At 39.0% G+C, this 20,467-nt stretch overlaps 1 protein-coding gene across 5 annotated transcripts in view; it reads left to right on the top strand.

Moving 5' to 3' along the window:
• palm3 (paralemmin 3) overlaps positions 1–18,179 on the top strand; it is a 35,302-nt gene extending 17,123 nt beyond the window's left edge. Inside the window, exons 2-8 of one of the 5 annotated variants that reach the window (XM_008415698.2) lie at positions 6,007–6,059; positions 7,388–7,468; positions 12,131–12,258; positions 13,160–13,208; positions 14,173–14,203; positions 15,512–15,562; positions 16,869–18,179. In XM_008415698.2, coding sequence (XP_008413920.1) covers positions 6,015–6,059; positions 7,388–7,468; positions 12,131–12,258; positions 13,160–13,208; positions 14,173–14,203; positions 15,512–15,562; positions 16,869–17,872 — 1,389 coding nt within the window. In that variant the 5' untranslated portion in view covers positions 6,007–6,014 and the 3' untranslated portion in view covers positions 17,873–18,179. Of the gene's footprint in view, positions 1–5,892; positions 6,060–7,387; positions 7,469–10,793; positions 10,933–12,023; positions 12,065–12,130; positions 12,259–13,159; positions 13,209–14,172; positions 14,204–15,511; positions 15,563–16,868 lie in introns of those variants that run through there. The other 4 variants (XM_008415692.2, XM_008415706.2, XM_008415724.1 and 1 more) reach the window with 4 other exon arrangements.
• Positions 18,180–20,467: the final 2,288 nt, after the last annotated feature.

Here is a 20,467-nt window from a genome sequence, read left to right as displayed (position 1 = left end):
CGACTGCTTTATAATGCAATATGTATTTGAATAAGTTCAAATATAATTTTAAAGCAGCTGTCTTTTGGTTAAGATTTTATGTCCATTTTCTTTTTTAAGTATCCCCGTAGACTTTTTTTTTCTTTTTTTTTTGTTCCAAAAGTGCCTCTTTTCTATAGTCCTAAACCAAATCAAGCTGGTAAAATGCAAGGTCACATCCAACTGATTGAATCATCAAAATGCATCAGCTTGTATCCTGCAACTTTTAGATGCAGCCCATCAGCAACACACCTGAATTGAATGATTGATTTCCCTCATCAGCATGTCATTCAGCTCCACAGAGGCCTGGTAGTGAACCACTGATTTGATTCAGCTTCATTGGAGATTGAGAACAGATGGAAATGCCCAAAGACAGGTGTGCCATGCTTGTGGCATCACAATCAAGAAGATTTGATGGTGTAATTGCTGCCAAAGGTGCATCAATGAAATAATGAGGAAAGGTTTCATACCATGTGATTTATTTTGTTTCTGGTCTTTTACGGTATTTGCGCAAATGTAAGAAATCATGTGTTGTCATTCTGGAGTATTTTAAGCAGAGGTAGAAGTTAATCTATTTTGAAATAAAACTAACAAATTGGAAAAAGGTGCTATGGATACCTTTTAAATGCAATGTCATTTGTGTCATTTGTCAATAATCATTTCAGCTTCATCATTTAAGGAACCTCAACTGCATTTAATTAGTACTACTATCTCAAAAGCTAAAATAGTTAACCTGGTCAAACCTGAACTAAGTTTCTTTCCTTTTTATGTGGGTTTTCTGCCAACCTGTAGTAAACTAGTCATTCTGCTTAATGCCAGCTCTGGTTAAGGGCCTGATATTCTAGTTCTTTCTCAGCTACAACTGTTTCTGGCTAGGGGAAATAAACAATTTCTTGATGAACAGTTGATAAATGAATCAATTGTGACATTAGGACATCCGTCCAGTGATGTGATCTTGGACATTAAACTGTCCATTTGTACTGTGATCCAGCAAAAACCCCTGAAAATTTTAATCGACAGAGAATGGCAATGGCTCTCAACTTGACAAAATGACAAAATGTAATCTTTGTAATATATGTAAATGTAATTCTATGTAATCTTTGGAGTTACACCCAAGGTTTCCGCTCTCTTCAGTTTGCAGAAAATGCATATTTCTGAAAAAAGCTGGCAAGAATCAGGTCTTGCTAAAATGTCAACATAAATGTAATTTACATAGCACATAAAAACAGACATTGGATTGTGGAGACATTTTTTTCTGGCATACCAAGAGGCTTTTAACAGCCTAGCTTTTGTAATTGCTGTCAGCTGTGGTCCCCTCATCATAAAACTTTTTAGATCAATACAGACAATGGTAATTTGCTTCCTTGTGTGCATCGCATTTTACAAAGGAAGCAGCCAATCGCTGACTGGAGGCCTGTCTTAATTTAAAGCATTTTAAGCTTCATGTTGAAGACCGATGGACTCGCATTACTGAGCTCAGTAGGGAGGGGAAGCCTCTGTCCTCCTACTTCACTAATGTGCTCTCATCCATTTTAAAAGCTCACAAATGACACAAATCTGCGACATGTTGATTCTGTGTAGAACTACATCTGCAGACTGCCTAATTTCTTTGTGGTTTTACCTCAGCTCATTGCATGAGCTGAGGTAAAACCTCAAGAATCATCCTTGCTGGGTTTTTCCTACAAATCTCTGATTCGTTTCATGTTTTTCTGTTTTTCTGACAACTTTGTCATGAAGAGTAAGTTTGTTAATATATATATATATATATATATATATTTTTTTTTTTTTTAAATTATTACCATAGTGTTCTGTATTCTGAGTGTGGAATCGTTATTTCTTTGAGGTACGCTTGATTTAATCGGACTGAACAGAGGTGCAGGTTCAGTCCCACACCAAATTTGTAAACTGCTCTTCCTTCTTGATTCTTCGTGATGATTGTGGGAGTCGTGTGAACATTCACAGTTAAGGTGTGAAGATCCGTGGTCAGATCAAAGAATTCAAATGAAAAAAAAAAAAAAACAACTTCTGACTGTTCTCAAAATGTGAGCACTGTCCATTAAACACTGCACAAATTATACGACATGTAAGTGTATTGTCCTGCATCTATTCACATCTTCTATTCCACCTTCTGGATTCCAGTTTTCCTGATTTGACTCATCGGTTTATCTTCAGGCGCATCTCTATTACGTTACCATGAACCTTTATTCCCCGGAACTTACCTGCCCTGAACCCTTAACGTCCCCTGGGCTGTTTGTTGTGCGTTTTTGGCTGCTGCTCTGTGTTTGTGATATGTAAATTACATCTGCTGATGCTGAGAGGGTTGTCTGGCTCTCTTCTCCACACTGCTGCCAAGTGTGTAAAAGAGAAATGGAAAATAAAAAGGGCTTCTTCTCTAAAATAAAAAAAAACATGGGTTTTCTATAATAAAACTATAAGCAATGAAACTTTAACAGCTTTGGTCCATAACTTGGATAAACAAGATCCCAATCTCTGTATAACTGTGGCAAATATTAAATGATCACAGATGCAGATTTCTGCATTCACTTGCATTTGTAGTAAAAGTGAGATGAAGGTGAGGATTATCAGGGTTATTTTTTACCCTGTGAAACAGCATTAAGATCTCTTATAGTAAAAGTGTAAAATTTACTGATCTTTAATAAACTATATTTAAGAAGTGTTACTGAAACATCATCTTTGGGTTAGGGAGAAGGAGGATAAATCATAGCTCTGAACTGCCCTGGTTCAGGGAAAAGGTTCCTGACAGTCTAACAAGTTAAATTATACATTGACTGCAGCTTCATTATGCAGCAAATCTGTGTAAAAAGCAGATATAACCTGCTTTTTTTTTTCTTTTTTTCTTTTAATTATTATTTTAAATTGCTGCTGTTTGCCGTTGTTTTTTTGTTGCGTGGTGGGTGGAGGGGTTATGCTGTGTGGGGCTGCTCTTTTCATAGCAGATTTTTTTTTTTTTTTAATAAGATGCTCTAAAAGACGCATTGTCCATTAGAATGATTTGAATTCATAACCTACATCTGTGTTGTAGGCAGACGAGTACGCATGCATCTGATGAAAGAGCATTTTTTTCAGTCATTAAAGACTTGACTTAGAGAGAAGGAGTCGTGAACCACTGTGGTTCATAGTGCTCAGAATCTTCTGACACCTCCTGATGCCTTCTTTCATGTTTACATTTACCTTCCTGTCGCAACTCCTTCCCTGCATGCCGACGTTAACGGAGCCGAAGCCCGAACCATCTAACCAGGTGCTGCACCTCGCGTCGCCTCATTTCCTTCCCGTCTTTTTCTTTCCTTCCATCTTCTTACCATCTCCAAACTTTTTGACTTTGTCAGCCTTCCCATCTCCGCGCTGCTCCTGTATCATGCTTAATTATTGAAGTCAGTGTGTGTGTCTGCAGGGAGCTGCTCAATACCTCCTCATCAAAGCCTCGGTTTGTGTTTGCTTGTTTATCTCAGACTGCTATTCTAGGCGTTCTCCTCAAGCCCTGATGAGATACAAGCCTCCACTCCCTACGGAGGCTTATACTGTAAGCTGTCACTGCACCTTCAGTCATTCAAAAGCCTTCCATGGAAAAATGTAGTCTTTTTCTACTTCTGTTGCTCTGCATCGATGGGATGTTTCTGAATTGTGTCTGTGCGCATCTTTTTTTAGAGTTGCATGATGAAAAGCAGGTTCGATTTTTTTTTTTTTTCCACAGTTGCACTGTTTTTCTTTCTCTCTCTTTTTCCTTTATTCCTGTCTCTCTTTGAGCACAAGGATGTTTGCCAGCGTTTATGAGGGACCTCTTTTATGACCCCCCCCCAAACCCTCACCCCCATCCACCCACCCGCTTACACCTGGAGGGCGCCAGGAGGAATCCCTCTGGCATCAAGAAGATGAGGTTTCTATCTATGATAACTAACACCCTCTAAGGCCCTGGAAGATCTTCCATTCTGAGGGAGCAACAATAGCATGTGCTGTGCAGAGCTCCCCTCTGGGAAGAAAGGAGAGACCTCATTTGTAGTGTGTGTGAGCTTTATAAGTGTGTGCAGCATAGCATCTGCACACACAGCACAGGGTTGTTTTTTTTTTTTTTTTTTTTTTTTTATAACTAGAAGATCTATAGTTGCAGCCAGAAATTTGCATACACTCATCATGGCCATGAATGATGTATTTTGGGGCTGTGAATGGTTTATTTGAATTTCTCTTTTTTTCCAGAGTGGAATGATGACAGAGCACACTCTGTAAAGCACTTGGAAAAAGACAAAAAAAAAAAACAATCAAGAAATATTTGCACAACTTTATGAATTGTCTGTAACCCACAGCTCAGATATTTCCATACATACCGATAATATTTGTGTAAATGTTACAACTTTTACCAAACACTTTTTGTAACCATCATCAAGGCTCTAGCATCCTAGCTGAATATGTGATTCCCTCCTCTTGAATGAAAATATGACTTTTTAAGAAAGTCAACTTGGACTGAAATAATTAATTGTGATCAATTGATTATTGAAATAATTGTCAACAGTAAAGCTAGTTTACAAAAATATACAATTTGCATTTAAGATGAAGATGAAAAATGATTATTTTTTTTTTGTAATTACGATCTACCCAGAACTCCTCAAAGTTTTTAGCTTCACCTGGCTCAACTTCAGTAAACAAAAGGTCATTTTCACGTATAAAACACTGTTATCCATGGCAACAAACCAACCCCAGAGCATTATGTTGCCATTAACACTGATAGTTGGCTCAGTGATTCAAAACTTTATTTCCCGCAAGTTTCAGTCAAGCACAAAGTAGAAGAAAGTGATATTGATGATCCAGCAGTTTCCAGTTCATGGCAGGTTTTAGCTTTGGTCGTGTCTCAGCCTTTTTCTGATTGACAGATGGTTGAAATTGAGAGGACCACGATCCCAAGGACCCATCACAATTAATTTCAGATGAGACAAAGCAGGTTAATATTAAGTGGTTGGAAAGGCCGTGACCTAAACTGTACTGAAAATGAAAATAACAGTGGGATGAATGGAAGTGTCTGAGTGCAGTGCATCTGGCAAGTATTCACAATACCACTTTTTTTTTGTAAAATCCAGGTTGTATAATTATCAAACCCAGACAAAAGAACTGTTTGGGTAAAATTACTGTCAATAAATGTACATTTCTGTCTTTCGTAAGATTTGTTTTTCTTTCTCCTTTCAATTGATAAAACCAGAGATTTCTGAGCTGGTTTTCTTTATTTATTGTCGTCGTATTTGGTGAGAGCACAAGAATGATGGAGTGCTGAGGAGCTGGTTGCTATGTATGACTCTTCTTTAAGCTCTCTTGTGTACCTTTTGGGTTTTGCAGAACTCAAATATTTTCCAATTTAGTGTTAGCTGTAGGGAAAACCTAATATTTCCTCTGCTCCTTTTCTCAGAACGTATCACAATAAAACTTGAAGATTAACTATGTATCAGAAGGGGGACATTCTTGTGGTTTTTATTTGGGACTGTGGGTCAGAGGAGCTCTGTCGTTAAGGGCACATGTTGCCTTGTGCTTGCCAAATTACACACTATGCCAACTGCGAAGGCTGAACCTGAGCCTCTGCCTCTGATCTTTCTCCCACTCATCAGCTTGCCTACTCAGTCTCTGATGTTGCAGGAACGAGACTGCAGGAGTTTGGGGACTTGTGCAGAAAGGCTCTTTGATTCTTCTTTTCAGATGACAGCCAACATTTACACTTAAAAAGATGAAAACAAAAAAAAAACAAAAGAATTACAGCACAAAAGCTGGGAAAATTGACACACCAACAGAAGAAAATGCTCTGTTGGATTTCAGAGGAATTCCGTGGATTTTTGTTGTTGTTTATTTTTTTTTGAACGTACAGAGGGGGGGTTGCTCTTTCCAAACCCCCTACTGTGATAAAAACGTGTAGAGTGAATGGATCCAGTTGAGTGTTTGTGTGTTTGTTAACCACAGAGATCTAAACTTTGATTGTGTCCTGGTGTCTCACAGGTGCCAGGATGGATGAGGCCGAGAAATACAAACAGCGACTGGAGGCCATTGCTGTGAGTACACACGCATACAAACACACAGCATAAAGATATTCAGCAGCTGTCTTTCTGCTATCTGGACATTTTAAATATTTCACTGAATGTGAACATGATGAGCGAGTTTGTTCCTCGTGTACTGAAACAGTCAACGGATGCCAAATAAATGTCCATCCATCCATTTTCTTTACACCCTTGTCCCTCAGTGGGGTTGGGAGGGTTGCTGGTGCCTATCTCCAGCTAACGTTCCGGACGAGAGGCGGGGTACACCCTGGACAGGTCGCCAGTCTGTCGCAGGGCAACACAGAGACAGACAGGACAAACAACCATGCACACACACACACATAGGGGCAATTTGGAGAGGCCAATGAACCTGATGGCAAATAAATGTGATTTTGCAATTTATTAAAGAAATTGAAGAATATAATTAAAGTATAAAAATGCATAAAATTCAAAATGAAGTCTAATCTGATCTACAGTGCTTTGAAATGTCTTGTTGCTGAAATGTGCTGCACAAATAAAATTTGATTGATTAATTGATTGACTGCTATTGCTTATAAATGTCTCCCATTGCTATGGTGACTCATCATTAGAAATGACAAAAATGTCCATTGCAGCAAAGCAATATAATCATTAGACAAACATCTTAAAATTATAGAAAAACAGCTTGATGGAAAATGGGGGGTGGAAACGGTAAAAGACAAACAAACGAAAACACATTTCGAGTCCACAGCAACAGGCTGCTATTGGAGCAGCTCTATTCATGTGTTTGAATGATGTGGTGAAAGCCCAGACCTCCATCTCCAGCTGGCTCTTACAAACGCTGTGCAGCAGCAGAAGCCAACCTGCTTGAAAGGAGCTGGAATTTTTTTTTTTTTTTTTTGTCCCCTTCTGATTAAATGATTACCATCCATCTGCTAAGGTGTGCCAAACATAAATACACCGAAAAAAGCTTTTCTTTTTTTCATATGCTCTTTGCTTCAATGTTTAAAATATTGTACTACATCAAAACAGTGAATGTGTTGGTCTAATTGAATTTAAAGCCCAACCAAAATCTGTTGCACCTGCAAAATCCAGGTGCAACAGAACAAAATAAATACTTTGAGTCTTTTCTAGTAATGTATTTTAATCAATTATTTTGGCTCAGTTTATGTTTTATTTTAGATTAACTGTGTTTATGATAATTTGTTCTTGCACTTTACGTGATACTGCTTCTGAAATTAAATGAATTTTGCCGTGCTCCGGTACAATAGCAATTAAAGCATTGTGATTCTGACTCTTCCTGTGCTCTGTGCAGACTAAACCCTTAAGTCTCTTTCTCTGCTGTGTCTCTTGTTCTTATCCAGGAGAAGCGCCGGCTACAGGAAGAGCAGGACAAAGTCAGAAGAGAAAAGGAGGATGAGCGGCTTACACAACAACAGCTCAAGGTCTGACACGCGTGATGATATAACCTCACTCCCTCACACACACACACACACACACACACACCCATTTACATCCTGCCTTCATTTCGCTCAGCAAACAACATCTGTGTATTTACTCCAGCTTGTTTGTATGTCAACTTTCTTCAAACATTTTCTCTCTACACACTCGCATAGATGACCTGTAAGTATAACCTGTCACGTTTCCTGGTTCTGCCTGTTCCCTGGAATCCTAGAGACAGCCCCTTCCTCTGCCAAAATCATTTTTATGTGACTGTTTACACGCACTCTGCAAGTCACAGCGCTGCTCCATTGTTTTCACATAATTTCCAAACTGTCGTTTCCACTTCCTACTCCACAGTCTTTTGCCGGCCTTAGGCACATTCCTCAAATTGTGCAAAGTTTGTCCGGTAGAAGGACACGTTTTTTTTTTTTTTTTCGTGGTCCATGAAGGTACGTGTGTGAAACATGTAGGAAAGCGTCGACCCTGCAGTCTGGCTGTGAGTTTGTGCACCGTGCTTCAACAGTGAACAGCAATTTTTGGATAAAAAAAAATAATTAAATTGCTACAGATTTTAAATATTGACCTTGAATTGCAATCCAGATATGTGGACTTTTACGGGAGGTGTTATCATCGCAGCCTTTAGTGAAACCATTTGCTTTGGCATTGAAGCTGACCTCAGTGCAAATATAAATACGCGATACGTGAAAGCATCAACTTGCATGCAGCTCCTTGCCTGCAGGAAACTGTAGAGAAGGCAGCGCCCTGTACAGGGAAAAGGAACAGAGCCAGACTTGTTCTGCTCTTCACAAGGAGACAGAGGTGGTATTGTGCCGCCTTCAGTTACTATAAGTAGGTAGCTACAGGTTAACGGTTACCAAAGGTTGGAAATCTGGGCCTTTGTGGTGGATGGGAATCGTACATAAAAGGTTTAGGTTTACAGTCTCGCAGAAATATTAAACTTTATATATATTATTGCTTTTCAACTAAAAAGCTTGAATATATTTTATTGGTATTTTATGTGACAGACTAACCTTAAGTAGTGCATAACTATGAAATGAAAGGAAAATAATACATTCTTCTTATTTGTTTAAAAAAATATATATATATATTCTGTTTAGTGCACGTAGCATGAATTACTACTCTAATTTACCTAAATAAAATCCAATGCTGATTGACTGCTTTGAGAAGCCACATAATAAGTTAATGTTGTGCCTGTGTGAAATGTATCCTCTGCATGAGTCCATCTGTTCCACGAAGGCCTCGCATGATTGTTAGATAATAACTGGTGGCCAAACTACAATGGAATGGTCTAGAGTAGGCTATGAGGATCCATAATTGGAATGGCTCAGTCAAAGTAAAGACACAAATCCAATTGAGAAGTTAGGGCAAAAACGTAAAACATTTTTCTCACAACAAAAGACCATATTAAGTTGTACCATGCAGCAATCAATAGCCTAACTGGCTAAATATAAGAAATAAGCTGGTTGACACGTTCATTTCCTATTCATTATCTAACCTCAGTAGATATGGTTCTGCTGAGTTTATGATTTTATGTAAATTTTATGTTGGGTGCATTAGAGATGGACAAGAAGCTGAGTACAGCAGAGATCTGGCGGAGCGCTTTGTGGCCTGGTGTGGAAACAATCATCATATCATATGATGTTGTTCAAATGTGAACAAAACAAAGGATGTGATTGTAGATTTCGGAAGAAACAGAACTAAGTCAAACACTATTTCCATTATGGTGAAACAGAGGTGGAGATAGGTGAGGAATACAAATAACCTCATGTTTACCTGGACAACCGTTCCGTTTGGAGACTATCATAGAACCACTGGAGATGACGATGCAGTGAAGAATTCTTAATAAAATTAACAAAGTTACAGACAACCATGAGCATCCGCTTTATGAGACTGCTTTACAACAAAGTATCTTCAGTCAGAGGCTTCAAAAGTGTCACTGTAATACAGACTGCTTCAGGAGATTGTCCCTGCCCACATTAGCATCTATCTACAGCAGGGGTCCCCAAACTTTTTCCTGTGAGGGCCACATAACTTTTCCCTTCTCTGGTGGGGGGCCGAAGTCAGTTTGTAACAGAAAAAGTGAGACGATTGCAGGAGTGCCTAAATGTTAAAATGTATTGTTTTCCAGAAAGCACAATCAAATAACCCTCTCTTGGTTCTTCACAGAACAAAAGTCAGGAAATAAATAGCACTATTAATGAAATAAATAATAACCAAATAACCCTCTCTGGGTTCTTCACAGAAAAAATTAAAAGATTTTCCGAACTATGAACTGCACCGAACTATAAACCACAACCCCAAAGTAATTTTTTTTATAACCAGTAAATATACACTTACAAGCCGCAGATATCTCTGCCACTCCAGGTTTTCCACAGCGATGCAGCAGCAGCAGAGGGGGGCGGACACCCAAAATTTGAGTCATAACGGGTCAATTGAATATCACATTTATTACGGTTGAAAAAGAAAAAGTTGCCAAGATTAGATTTAACTGAACTTATTATGGTAATTTCCGAACAGTAACTGTAACAGTAAAAGTGCTGATCCTTCGTGTCTTCTACTAGCATGTGCTAAATGAAAATGGGCTCCTTCTTCTTCTGCTGCTGCTGCTTCTTCTTCTTTAGATTTCAATGGCAGCTTGCATCCCATTATTGTTGCACTACTGCCATCTATTTGATCCTAATATCTATACCTCAAATTCTCATAATGATCCCAGTATTATTTAAAAAAACGAAAAATCTTCTTTTTCCCATCAATGCTATTTAACTGATCAACAACATTCTCAAATTTCAATTCCCTATTAAAACCTAATTCCGTTTTAATAGGCGCTTTCTACTTTTATTTCCAATTTTGACTTCCAATTATTCACTTCCTGGTAAAGTGAATCATTGGAAAAATCCACATATAGTCCGGAAAATACGGTATATGAAAAAGAAATCTGAATGCTCTCTGGTATTGTTCAGGGGGCCGGACCAAATGTGGAGGCGGGCCGGATCCGGCCCGCTGGCCGTAGTTTGGGGACCACTGATCTACAGCTACTTAACTCTTTTAACTGTCAACCCCAAAAACAATTACATGGAAGTCAACAAGTTCATGGGGACACCGCTGTCCTCGTGACAGTTGAGGGGTTTTAAAGAACCTTGGATGATATAAGTTACAACAACATTTAATTTCCCTTTGGAATTAATAAATTACTTTTGAATTAAATTTGAATTGAATTATGCAGTGTCTCAAAATAAAAGTCCAAAGATTAACAAACAAGGTATTTTCACTGTTGCTTGGATACGGTGACAGGCAGTTATTTTCATTTGAACATTCTGTTTCCCGTAGCAACCGGATAATAACAGGACCATAACAGACAGTTGCAAGTGGCTAACTTGTTTGTGAATGAGGAAAAAGTGGGTGAATAGCAAGACAACATTTACCTTGACTGGTATATTAGCTAAAGGTACACTATTTGTCATGTCTTAGTTTTATTAATTTACTGTTTTTAAATGTGTGTTTGTTTTGTATTTTCCTGAAGGCTAAGTTATGACAGTTAGGTAGCTAACTGCCAGTTGATGCTAATTCAATAATTTTAATTAAATCTTGGTAGCCTAATTTGTTTTCTATAGACTTAATGAGTGTTTAAAATGTATTAAGATCTTGTAAATAACAGCTAACCAACCAGCATTTTTATTTGTAACATCCTTGTACTATTTTAAGATCTAAAATATATATCGTGACATAACAAAGATGCTAACGCTGCAGCTAACATTTTTGAGAGACCTTGGAGAAGTGGACAATATTTGAGGTGTTTTCAGTTCAGTAAAAAAAAAAAAAATAGATTATAAATAAATGCTGTAAACCATAGTTGCGTTTTTTCAAGAAGAGTTGTGGATGGTGATGGCTATGGGCTGGGCCTGAAGATCAACCTCCTGCGGTGGTCAGTATTACAGCAAAGAGGCCTCTAAAAAGGCATGAAGAGGATTGTTGATGATGTTCTTTGTTTTCTGAAGAAATCCCATCATCTCTAGCGATTCAAAAGCAGTCTGCTGAACAGAACCAGCCCTCTTTGTCAGTTTGTTTACCTTTTTAAGTAACTAGCTCTGATGCTACCACCCCAACAGGTTTGACAATAGATGAGGCAGAAGAGATTGCACTGCTCCAAACACTGAAAGCACAGTCTGCTCCCCTCTTGCTCCGCTGCTCCTCTGAGTAGCTCTGCAGATGACAGGACACAATTTTGTGGTGCTCTTGTGGTGTTGACCACCTGGTTAGACACATAACACTTCAGTCTCACAGACTGTGGTCTGTTTGACAGGAAGTCATTGATCCAGGCGATTGTTGAGGCTTCCACCTGTGTCGTATTGTGCCTGACGAAGGAAATCAAGCTGAATTATGTTAAATGCACTGGAGAAAAAACATATCCTCACAGTGCACTTTGTCCAGATGACTAGGCTTGTTGAAGCAGGTGTATGAGGACGTCTTAAATCCCACTCCATGGCAATAGGGCATCCTGAAAGGTGCTTATTTACTGACTGACGTTATTCTGTGTAGCTCTTCAGAACCACAGAGAGCTGCTCTGCACAGTCCTTCAGGTCAGGCAAAACTTGATTAACACTCATCTTTTTTTCCCCCCTCTCACTCTCTTGTTTAAATTCCAGAGGAAGTCTTTAAGAGATCAGTGGCTGATGGAAGGAAATCCTTTGTCTCCCTTGTCACCAAACACCCAGAACACCTTTTCCTCTCTGTGGGGAACACAGGAGCAGGATATGGAAAAGCATGCTGACAGGTACTGTCTGTTTGGTGTTTATGTGGATGCCAGTCAGAGAAAGAGGAAGAGTTTGGGATTGTTAAAACAGGCAGAAAGGCTGGCAGCATTTTTTTTCTTTTTCTTTTTTGTATGTGTACAGCTGGTACATAGCAGGTAATTTAAATTCATGGGTGCAACCTTTTCCATTCTGTTTTGATGAGATTTTAACTTCGGCACATTATGTTCTCATTTTTATCGACAGATTTTTTTTTTCTCTGTAGATATGTCAAGAAGTTGAGAAATGACTGCCATTAGAGACTCAAAAAATATGTATATTTTAATAATTTATTAAGAATCAAACAAAATTGTCAACAGGGTTACACTAACAAGTGAATAGCAGTAAGAAACAGAAAGCTCTGGTCTGTTTTTGAAAAACAAAAGTGTTATTTTGGTGGAAACGTTTTGTTTAGTCAGTGAAGAAAGCAATTTGGTGTTTAAAGCTCCTACAGAGAAATAGTGGTCGGCTAAAGCTGATACCTGCAGGTCTGAGCTTTACGAAACTGGTTGTTAGAACTCAGCCACAAAATCTATGGTTGGTATTTTTACTTTTTTTTTGTCATCATGTCATATTTATAGTCTTCAAGACCTGAAGTATGCTTTTTTTCAAAAAAGATCCTCTTTTCAACAAAAACATTTTACACACACTGTTAACGCACAACGTCAATATTAGTTTAAAAAATGACAAATGCCACTGTTGAACGGTTTTTTCTCCTCTAATTTGCTTAATTTCCCCTTGGGATCAGTAAAGTGTTTTCTGTGCTGAATTGAATTATCTTCCACCACGGTACAATTTCTACTGCTCTGTGAAAGCCACACAGAGTTTGAATGCATCGCCTCTTCCATCCATGTGCGTACTTACACGCTTGTGTGTCCGTCTCAGGTTGCAGTCGGAGGATCAGCAGGTGACTGCACAGAAAGACCACGAAATGGTGAGCAAATCTCTCGTGGAAGGCGCACGTATACACTTGCATTGTGCACACAAAAGAGGGGCTGGAATATGTGTCGAACATGTTTGCTACATCATCTTCTATTAGGCAGGAAATTTCCCACATCGCCTCTCTGTGGCTCTCTGCCATGCATAATGCATTTGCTCGCTCAGTGTACCTTTGATGTAGCACCTCCTGTTGAAAAGCAGTAACTTTATGAATGTGAGCAGCACTTTAACATAATAAAGTACAGAGCTTGAGCCACTCTTAAATAATTGTTTTGCCACCAGTTATGCATTTTATTAGCACATCTGTTGCTAATTTAAAAAAAAAAAAAGCAACTGAGTTGTACGTTGCGTTCTGCAGCTTCTCTGGGTCTACTGTGTGATTCGGCTTCTTTTCATTAGATCAACATTCCAGTTACATTTTTTTAAATTAAATTTTTGAATATACAAATGCATATTATTAATTTTCATCAAGGTAAGATGGAAGTGACATTGTTACATAATTCTTCTAATAAGCAAGCAAGTTTAAAAATTCACTTTGGGGGAAGTTTTGGACAACTTCACAAATACAGAGTGCATTTGTTGCAAATCTGGTCTTACAAGATGCAGTAAAAGGGGTCACATTTCTGTTAAAGGGGGCCCAGGGATAAGCAAACTTCTCTTTTTTATAATCGAAGCTTTGCACAGTTCTACACCAAGCCTTTTCAGCTCAATCGCTCCCTCTGGTGACGAGGCAGAAGTTTCAGCTTGGTTCAATTGCCAGGGATTCAAAATTAAACCATCACCATGGTTTTAGCTGGTTAAGGCGGAATAAGATTCAGAATGTCACCAAAGAAAGTGTGTTACAACAATATATTTCTTTTCCTTTTTTTTTTTTTTAGGTCGTTTCTGATAAGACGTTACAGATTCACCTTTTCATGCGATTCTAATTTAAGTTCTCTGCTTCTCCCTCTTCCTCACAGGAGGCATTAAAAGAGGCGGAAACCAAAGCAGGTAAGTGGAATGAAATGAACACGAAGCTGAATCAGAACTACAGTGGCATAAAAAAGTATGCATTCAATTCAGAGCCAATTGGTAAAACGCTTATGAAGCAGCAACCCTCCTGCTTCCAGTGTTGATTCGGTTTTAGCTCAGAGGTGAGCCACGAATCCATTTCACTCAATCAGCTGGCATATTTGAAAGTGTAAAAAAAATCCATCCTGTTATTATCTGAACAAACAACAAGTAAGAAGGGAACAAAGGTCCCCCCTTTGCAGCAACAGCTGCCATGCAGCAATACCCGACAATGATTCTTTTACGTCACTGTGGAGGAACTTTGAACCACTCTTCTTTGCACAATTGATTAAATGCAGCCTTGCTGATGCGCTTTGGATCACTGTCCTGTTGGCTATTTGTTTGTAAAAGTCACAAGTTGCGGTTGCCTCAGTTTTGTTAAAAATAAAGCATCCTCAGACCACTATGACACCTCCACCACGTTTTTCTGGAATGCTGCGCTAGTTTTTACACCAAATTTAATGTTAGGCATAACCTCCCAAAAAACTCCACCAAGGTCTCGTCAGTCCACAGAATGTCTTCTCGAGGGTTTTGGAGATCACAAAAATGTTTTTATGCCAGATGTCTCACAGGCTGTGGAATTCTCCCACAGCGCCTCTTTCCCATCTCTTTCTTACAAAATGAAAACATCATTTTGAAGACGGCTTTGTTGCATTTGCCCAGGCCATCTTTGTAAGAGAGAGTTTTTTTTTTTTTTATCTTCTAAAGTATTGAAGTGTGACAATTAAGCAGAGGAAACGTGTAAGCTGCCCTACGTTTGTTTCATAGCGGTGTGTATTTTGATAAGTGAATTTCAGTGGATTTTTTTCTTTTACATCAGAAAAAGTGATACTTTAAGATTCTTTGCTATGTAATACCAAGCTTGATATCTTTGTATAATCAGACGAGCCCCTACATCAAGTATTTATGTAACAGTGAAAAGCAAAGCTTTGCCGTCATCCATCTGGACACCTGTTTTTAATGCTTGCATGTTCATCTGTCCAATCATCTGACCTTCTACTAAGTGCGCTTTACTGTCACTCACCACAGCAGCTGTGCTTCTATTGCTCTGCTTGCTCATTTTCAGTTTTTTTTTTTTTTTAATTCGCAGGAAATAAAATCAAAGTGGATGCTATTTAAACAAATAACACGGCTTAGTTTAGTCAGGATTTGGTCACCTTCTTGTAATACCCTTAATATTAGGCCATCAGAGGATCCTCAGCTGTGTTTATTAAATAACCCGTTGATCTCTATTGGTTTTGCCCTCAGAAAACATCTTCAATGTTTCGGAGAATGGAGATTCTACAGCATTAAGACACGGTGAGTAGAAAGAATGTCTCTCTACATCGATTTAGGTTCTGTGACTTTGACTTTGACTTTCTTTATTTCAACCGGATTTCAATCGGAAATCACTCCATTACGAAACTTGGCTTGGTTGGTATAGTCTTTGCACCCCGAGCAAGCCATGATTAATTTCAACTTCAGTCACAAGTTATGAGTCTAACAAGCTGGTATTTACGGAAATGTAAGGCTGATTTTTTATTTTTTTTGCTGTGGTTTTACGCTTCTGCAGATCTTGGCAACCAATTTAACGTCGTATGAAAAAAAAATACAACTATTTCAAACTCCCATTTTCAATAGCAATGTCCGTCCTTGCAGTCAAAATAACATTCACAGCAAAAAATTAAATTAAGGTTGTCAAATTTTTCCAATGACAGATGTTTTAGTTGGGTATGATAGATGCATTTTTATATTTCCGAAACAAGAATGCCTGCTGCATTTGGTAGTTTGGAAATATCATTTTTTATTTGTGTTATGTTTGAGATTAGCAGACAGCTCCTGCTTAGTCACATAGGCAGCCATAACATGGAGCGTCAAGGGGGAACTCCGATGAAAATATGTCCTTTCTCTGTTCATTTTTTTATGTTAATTTTATTCCATCACTATCTTATGCCAAACTGTGTAACACCATGGAATCCCTTATCGGCGTAACTGTCAGAATGCATTGCATCAACTGAACTCAAGACATTTGCATCCTAAAGAAAGAGGGTGAAGAGTAGCCAAAGTTCACAAAACGGTAACGCAATGGGATGAATCTGAATTTACCTTAATGGGCACTAAAGCGCAAATCTTGCATTTTTAAAGGGCAGCGGGTGCACAGATGTGTCGGTTGGGATGCCGCTGAAGCAGGAGAGAACTTGAAACAAAATCTGCACGTCTTTTTATATTAAAAATCATTCAAAGTTGATGACTCAGCTGTCCAACGCTGCTAACTCTCAACTTTCACTCGCGACACACTGCACACTGCAGTACTTCAAAGGTTTCCGACCACTTTTTATATGGAAATCCCCTTATACTTGTAACTCCAAATAACTTCAAGATACCTGCTCCTGTGCCCACACACATGCTTGTGCAAACAAATATGTTATATATTACATATTTATTTAACACTAACAGCGTTACAGTTAACATAGTCGGAGAAGTCACTTAATTCTTTGACTTTTAACTGTTTTTCTAGTTATTGCAATGCTTGTTGAGAAATATTAATAGATACATCCCTTCATTTTCATGAGTTAATATATTTGTGTATTAATAATGTTTTTGACATTTATTCTGTGTTTTTAAGAACCAGCTGGTGATGAAGTCAAAGTGAACCAAAATACACCACAAGGTGAAACCGCAGTCATTTTGACCAACGGCGAAGACGTCTCAGGACAGAGTGAGACGGGCACAATAGAACCAGCCGGAACCACCAAGGATGCCAGTAATGCTGAGATGGAGTCAGAGATGAGCGCAACTGCCACTGCTCTCTGTCAGGTTCCAAAGGCTGACACGAATGAGGAAGAAGACGGGACTCTGGTGATGAGAGCAGAGTGTGTGTACATCACAGATGAAGGGGATGATGTGTCTGGGGACCTTTCTTCCCTGAAGGACCAGCAGGAGTTCACGCAGAATCCAGAGGGAGTCCAGGAGATTGTAGAGGTTGTGGAGCAGGTAGCAGAGACGGAAGGAGGTCCAGAAACAGGAGGAGGTCCAGAAGCAGGAGGAGCTCCAGAAACTTCACCTGTGACTGAGAATGGGGAAGCAGCTGTGCTCACTGTCAAAGACCAGCTAACACCTGAAGACAGAGGAGACATAAAAGGCGATACAGAACCAAGCGGCCAGCCAGATGAAGAGACAGAAGTTGAAGGCCGTGATGAAAAACGGGAAGAGTCAGACTGCCCACAGCCACCCACAGCTCTGGACTCTGGTGCCGTTTCTTTGGTGCCCGTCTATGCCGAAGCGTCTCCCTCTGCTCTCATTTCGGAGACGGAGGCTGAGGCCAAAGCTGAAACACCAGCGGCGCCCGAGGTGACTGGAGAAGCAGTAAAAGTGGAGGAACCTGCCTGTATTCTCGGCCAGTTCCAGGAGGTGCTTCTGACTGATTCCCAGGACAACCAGAACACGGAGGCAGAGCCTGGAGAGCAGGAGGCCCTTCTGCAGAAAATCTCATCCCCCAACCTGAACGTTGAACTCGCAGGACCGAACAGCCTTCCCTGTTCAGAGACACAGAGCCCAAGCAAAGCGACCCAGGGAGAGAAATCTGAGACGCTCAAACAACAAACCTGCCAGTGCTGCTCTGTCATGTAATCGTTCCTCCGGTCACCTTGGTTTTATGCATCCATTCCATTATTGCTGCATTTTTTTTTTTCCACTACTCGAACCTGAAACAGCTTGATATTACGGATTTTTAGCCTCATTAGCTCATTACCCGGAACAACCTTAGTAAATTCTCTTTGTACAAACAAAACTAAAACATGGAGGACTTTGTTGAGTTTGAGAGAACCTTTATTGTTTTAGACATAAACTAGTTAGACTACGAGCACCTCCACAATTTAGTTGCAGTCAAGTAAACACAAAATGCTATTTGCAGGAATAAATATTTGAACATATCTGGTGAAACTTGTTTTTGTCTTTGATTTCTAACACTTCTATCCATTTAGGCATTTTAAGGGGAACACTAATATTCCAAGTAAAATTTTTAATTAACCTGGAACATTGTTATAGTGACACAGTATTGATTTTATTTATAAACTGGGACCACCAGTTAGCATTTTAGGAACCTCGGACGATTTTAAAAGATAGATTTATTTTTGAATACCTGAAAGTGTGAATATAGTATTTCTGTGAATTGGTGTACATACTGTAAACAAAACTGCTTGTGGATCTTTGGATCTTTGGAGCTTTGATGCGACTGTTGGACGGGTTCATGATTAAACCGACGTTTGTGCTACTCTGTGTCACGTCTTGATGTCTACGCAGGATCTGAGCTCCTGATTAGAATTTGTCTTCCATCTTACTTGGCGCATTCGAATCGTTTTCAGATGAACTCTTACAGTGTGACAAATTTCAGCCATGAATTATTGGAATCTTCTATGATGAATCAAAACAAAGTCGGGCAAAACTGTGAAGCGGAATGAAAAATAATTGCATGAGTAAGTTTTTTTTTTTTTTTTTTTTTTTTTTTTTGTTCTTACAAAAAGAAAAAAACAAACATGTCTTTACGTGGTTTCCCTTTTATAAAAGTGAAGCTAATTAGTAAAAAAAAAAAAATACTGAATCTGAGTGTAATTTAATCCAAGTATAGATTTATTTATTAGAGAACGTTAGATGGAAAAAAAACCCCCAAAAAAACAGCATTCTTCAGCATTGACGGGGAATCCGGTCCAAACTGATGAGAAGATGGAATAAGCTAAATATAAGGCAGACCTGTAAGGTGTATGAGTTCGCAGTGTGCCTGAGCCTGGAGGCAGAGGTTCAGCTTTTTACAGAGTTTTCAGTCTAGATGTGGAAATCTGGTGGCGATATACCCCATTAAGCCTGCAACTATAATTGCTAGAGGATGTGTTTTTTTTGTTTGTTTGTTTGTTTAGATTTATGTTAAAAACAGTTGAAAAAAAATTTTCTTCTAAAGAGAAAAGATGGCCTGTAAGGAAAGCAGTATTGAGAACCTCATTAGAGGCTGTACTTTTCTCCCAGCTGGTCTCAAATATTCTTCACTTAAGCACATACTGAAACGTCTGAGGAATCTGCCTGAGTAGTTTCTTTTCTCTGCCGGCTCGTGGTCAACATCAGCTTTCTTGTGGGAAAGTCATGCGTTCTCTTCCGGCTCCTGTTGAGCACAGATGTCTGCATCCCATCCTGCAACAGAGGAGATGTATCAAAGCGTGGTTGCATAAAGAGACACTCCCTCTTGAAATCAAACAAGGTTGATGGTGGTCTCACAGTGAGAAAATGATCAAAAGGATGCACCCGTGTTGTTAGCCTTTGTTATGCATAACTACCTACCAAAAGTCTTATTTTGTGTTTCCTTGTGTCTCAGAAGTCTTAATTTGAATTATGTCCACTTACAGCTCAGTGACCATTGAGTAAATTCTGATTCGTGGAAAGAACTGACACGAGTCTTCAAAAAGTGCGTGGTAGAAGTACAACACCTGGCCACATTTACCCAAATATTCATAGAGTTGTGTACAATTTCGTAAGATCAAAGATAGAATTTTATCCCTGTTTGGATAAGAGAAAACCTACAATTTGTGCACAAATTCCTCCTTTGAAAAGTAATTGAAAGAGGATATTGTATAATTATTCTACCTAGAAACAACAGTGCAAATGGTTTCCCAAGGTCCCAAAATATGACATCCCTGTCTGCCCAGTGTAAACTCTGGGTCCCTGACTATCACAAGGGTCATAAACATATCAAATCATGACATTTAGCTTGGACATTTCCTGAACCCAAAGATTAAGCAGCTCATTTAGAGAAGGCCTACCCAAAGTCCAGCTCAAAGAACATTTGTGGCCTTCAAGATTTTGGACCAAGGAAACAGAATACAATTGATTTTGGACATTGTTTCCCTTTCTTTTATCATGACAGCTGTATGAGAACATTACATTCTATGTGTCAGATCTGCATTAACAGGTTCCTTTTTACTGAAGTCAGAGTTGTGTAATTATATATGTTGTCACAATCCCTACCTTTCATCAAACTTACATCTTTATAGGTTCGCTAAAAGAGTCGTGTCGTATCTGTTGTCAAACTGGAAGTTTCATAATCTGTGTTTAAACATCGCAAACAGAAAAAAATCCAGAATGTTCAAACCCAAACAACCGTGTGTCTGATGATGTGACGAACCTTGACTACAGAACATCACCAACATCAGAGCAAACAATTCATCAGTCATATATATA

Source organism: Poecilia reticulata, linkage group LG1 (genome assembly GCF_000633615.1).
Source record: "Poecilia reticulata strain Guanapo linkage group LG1, Guppy_female_1.0+MT, whole genome shotgun sequence".
In the NCBI taxonomy this organism is placed as follows: domain Eukaryota; kingdom Metazoa; phylum Chordata; class Actinopteri; order Cyprinodontiformes; family Poeciliidae; genus Poecilia; species Poecilia reticulata.
This window is presented reverse-complemented; position numbering and strand designations above follow the sequence as displayed.